The 3211-nt window shown below is 37.8% G+C and overlaps 1 protein-coding gene across 1 annotated transcript; it reads right to left on the bottom strand.

Moving 5' to 3' along the window:
• Window positions 1-1536: 1536 nt before the first annotated feature.
• On the bottom strand, window positions 1537-2163 carry LOC140958870 (uncharacterized). The gene has a single exon (XM_073416440.1). It carries the CDS (start codon window positions 2161-2163, stop codon window positions 1537-1539), a length of 627 nt encoding a protein of 208 aa, XP_073272541.1.
• Window positions 2164-3211: the final 1048 nt, after the last annotated feature.

Below are 3211 nucleotides of genomic sequence, written 5' to 3'. Positions count from 1 at the left end.
CAAAAATTTATTTTTAGCACAAACACCTTCGTAAAACACGGAAAGTACTCCAAAAGCCGTGGCCTTGAGAGGAGCCTTATTCAACAGAAAGAAATTCTCAGGTTTGAGATCTCTATGAGTAACCCCCATGGATATTAGGCAGGTATGCACAATCTGCACGATGGTTCTGAGCAGCGACGCGCCGGTGCGTTCAGTGAAATGGCCCTTAGCGATTGTCAAACGGTGCATGATCTGAATCTCCCTCCTTATATCCTAGATGTCCTCTTTGTTCACTAGTTTTCTCTTCGCTATCGTCTTGCAAGTTGCAAGCAAACTTCTCTCCAGTTTTTTTCCGTACATAGATGGGTCACGCCGAACTGACCGCGGACGAGTTCTTTGCCGATGGTTTAGGTGGCGCGTACGTCTTCCGTGGGACGGCCAAGGACAGGACTGGCCAATTGGGGTTGGTTTGGAGGGCTTCAGGCCGGAGGCATGCCGAGGCTTGGGTTGGGTGGTGGAAGGACCGGCGACCGAGGTCTCTGCTTTACCTGCGGTGTCCGGAAACAGCAGTTACCCATTTGATGTATGAAATTATTTTTATCTATATTTCAGTCAGAAGAATAGATTAAATTTCAGGAACATGAGATTGAAGAGAAGATGAATTAAAATGCACCAGGAGATGGCGGCGTAGAAGGAAGGGATGCGAGAGAATGAGAATGCTGTAGATTGAGAAAGTAATTAACATGCATGCATGAACGGGCAGACTAGCTAGAGGAGACAAGCAGATAGTATGTGTTCGTAAAATCACTTGTTGGATATAAAAAGAAAATTATGGAAATAAATTGGAATGTATATAGTACATATAAGGAAACTAATTGTTTGGATTAATTTATGGTGGATGAATTTAATGAAATTCATTCATTTGTTAATCTAGAGTGACTGATTTGAAATATGAATGTCATTTCGAACGTATTTTCTAGATCTCTCCTCAAATCAAAGAGTATGTCTTTTGTGAGACAATTTCACGAATCTTTATCTGTGAGACGGGTCAACCCTACCGATATTCACAATAAAAAGTAATTAGCATAAAAAGTAATACGTTTTCATCAATAACTTAAATAAGATACCTGTCTCACAAAATACGACCGGTGAGACCGTCTCACACAAATTTTTGCCCAAATCAAATTACTCATTCCAAATTTATCATCTCATCCCAACGCAACCTAAGGAATGTGAGGAGTTTCCGGCAAGTCTTTGGTAGACTACTCATATTTTTTTAAAGGAAAGATAATTATAAATGTGAACTAAACTCAAGAGATTTTGAAACAAGTTCAATTTTCCTTTTTTCCTTTTTTTTTTTTTTTTTTTTTTTTATCAATACACAATCAAATTTCCGAGCTCAAATTCAAATATTGATCATAGTGAAGTACTTAATTATACATCTTATATAAAATCATATATTTTTATTTTTATATTGTACAAAAAAATTGTAATGAAATATTTTCACAAACCTAAAAAAATGAGTTATGCGAACTACTAGCAGGCCTACTTATAGTTTTAACATGCTTTCCCCTTCTGTTTCCTTTCCAACCCGAAAATCCTACAGGGGGAAACCCTGCTTCTGCACTCTGAAATCGTCTCCAATTTGGGGGACCAACCCTGATCTTTGGGTCTTACCAATTGATTGTAGCGCTGCTTCAGCTCCGGGGTGCTGCAAAGAAAACTATCCTCACTTTCATCGGCAGGCTGAGGCTCGCCGTTGATCAATCTGGTAATGAAGGTCGGTGCCACCTTGATCAAAACCCTACCGTCTGAACCCTTCAAATACTCAAACGGGCACTCCTTGAAATCAGTAGGAGCCCCTTTTTGACTGTTGGGGTTGAGGGAAGCCATAGCTGCTAATGAAGAAACCGAAAGCACGTCATGTTGGAAGAAATCAGCGGGGATAAGGAAGTAGGTTTGGCCTCTGATTAACTCGTCTTCAATGGCGAGAGCGGGGATCGGTTGACCGATGAAGAACGAGTCAGCGTGACATACTATTCTGTCTGGAAAGTCGAACATGATCTCGCCTGCAATGGTTTTCCTTGTGAGGGTTCTGGTGGCGCCGCCTTGTGAAATGAGCTTTGCAGAATATCCCTGCCGCGGCCGAATGCATGCAGGAGAAGTGATTATTGCGTTGCCCATTATAAACTTGAAAGTTGAAAACATAGAAAAGCTGTCGCGGTTATATATACAGAGAGATTGAAGAATACAAGGGATTGACTTGGAGAAAGTCTCTAAATACAATTTGTGAAGTTTTAGCTTGCAAGGGGAGGTGGTCGTTAATGGCGGCTTTAATTGTCATATACACACATAATTAGAGTTTTTAAAGTATTTTTTTAACAAGAAGTCGTGAAAACTACCTTTTAATTTATTAAGAGGAAAAGTCGAAACCAATTTTTTTTACATTAATCATATAATTTTGGTTTGCTAGGTTACCAAATTTCATTTTTGGGCATATATCTTCTTAATTTTTTTGCAATTTTAATATTTAAAATTTAGAATACTAATGTGTAAAACTACACACACCAGCCCCAGTTGTATCAAGAATTTGGTACATTTGGGTGATTAACAAATAATACTGTGGCAAAACTGACTTAAGAGAAACTGATTTAGCTAGTACAGTTAAACAAAACTGATATCGCTAAATAAGTCTAAAATATTTCAATTTACCAAACAACAGAATCAGTCTACGACATAACTCTAAACTAATGTCCAAATCAATCAGTCTGAACAAAATGACCACAACAATGTATAAGTCAAGACTGATCGTAACAGTGTAAGAACTGTCAGAAAAGCGTAGATATGGACTAAACAGTCAACAGACACTTTTGATTGAACAGATCTATTTTTTGAGAGTATAAATAGAGGAGGAGTTGACTTCAGGAACAATTAATCATTCTATGATAAGATTAAGTATTCAAAGTCCTTGATGTACCTTAGCGAAACTGAATCAGTTCAGCACACTCTTAAAAATATTTTATCTGATCATTTAAGGATCATTTCGTGCTAAGTTAATATCATTTTGTATTACTCATGTATAGCATTTTATAGACTGTCTATTAATCAATTTGAGATACTAGGAGTTTCAGTTTAACAGTGTTTAAGAGCTTTAGTACTTCCCCGAATATCTGGAAATATACCTGTAATCTTTATACTTCAGCTTACCCACCCCTTCCCATTCATTATGTGA

Source organism: Primulina huaijiensis, chromosome 15 (genome assembly GCF_012295235.1).
Source record: "Primulina huaijiensis isolate GDHJ02 chromosome 15, ASM1229523v2, whole genome shotgun sequence".
NCBI classification, from domain to species: Eukaryota; Viridiplantae; Streptophyta; class Magnoliopsida; order Lamiales; family Gesneriaceae; genus Primulina; species Primulina huaijiensis.
The sequence above is the reverse complement of the archived record's forward strand: the minus strand, read 5'-3'. Positions and strand labels throughout refer to the sequence as shown.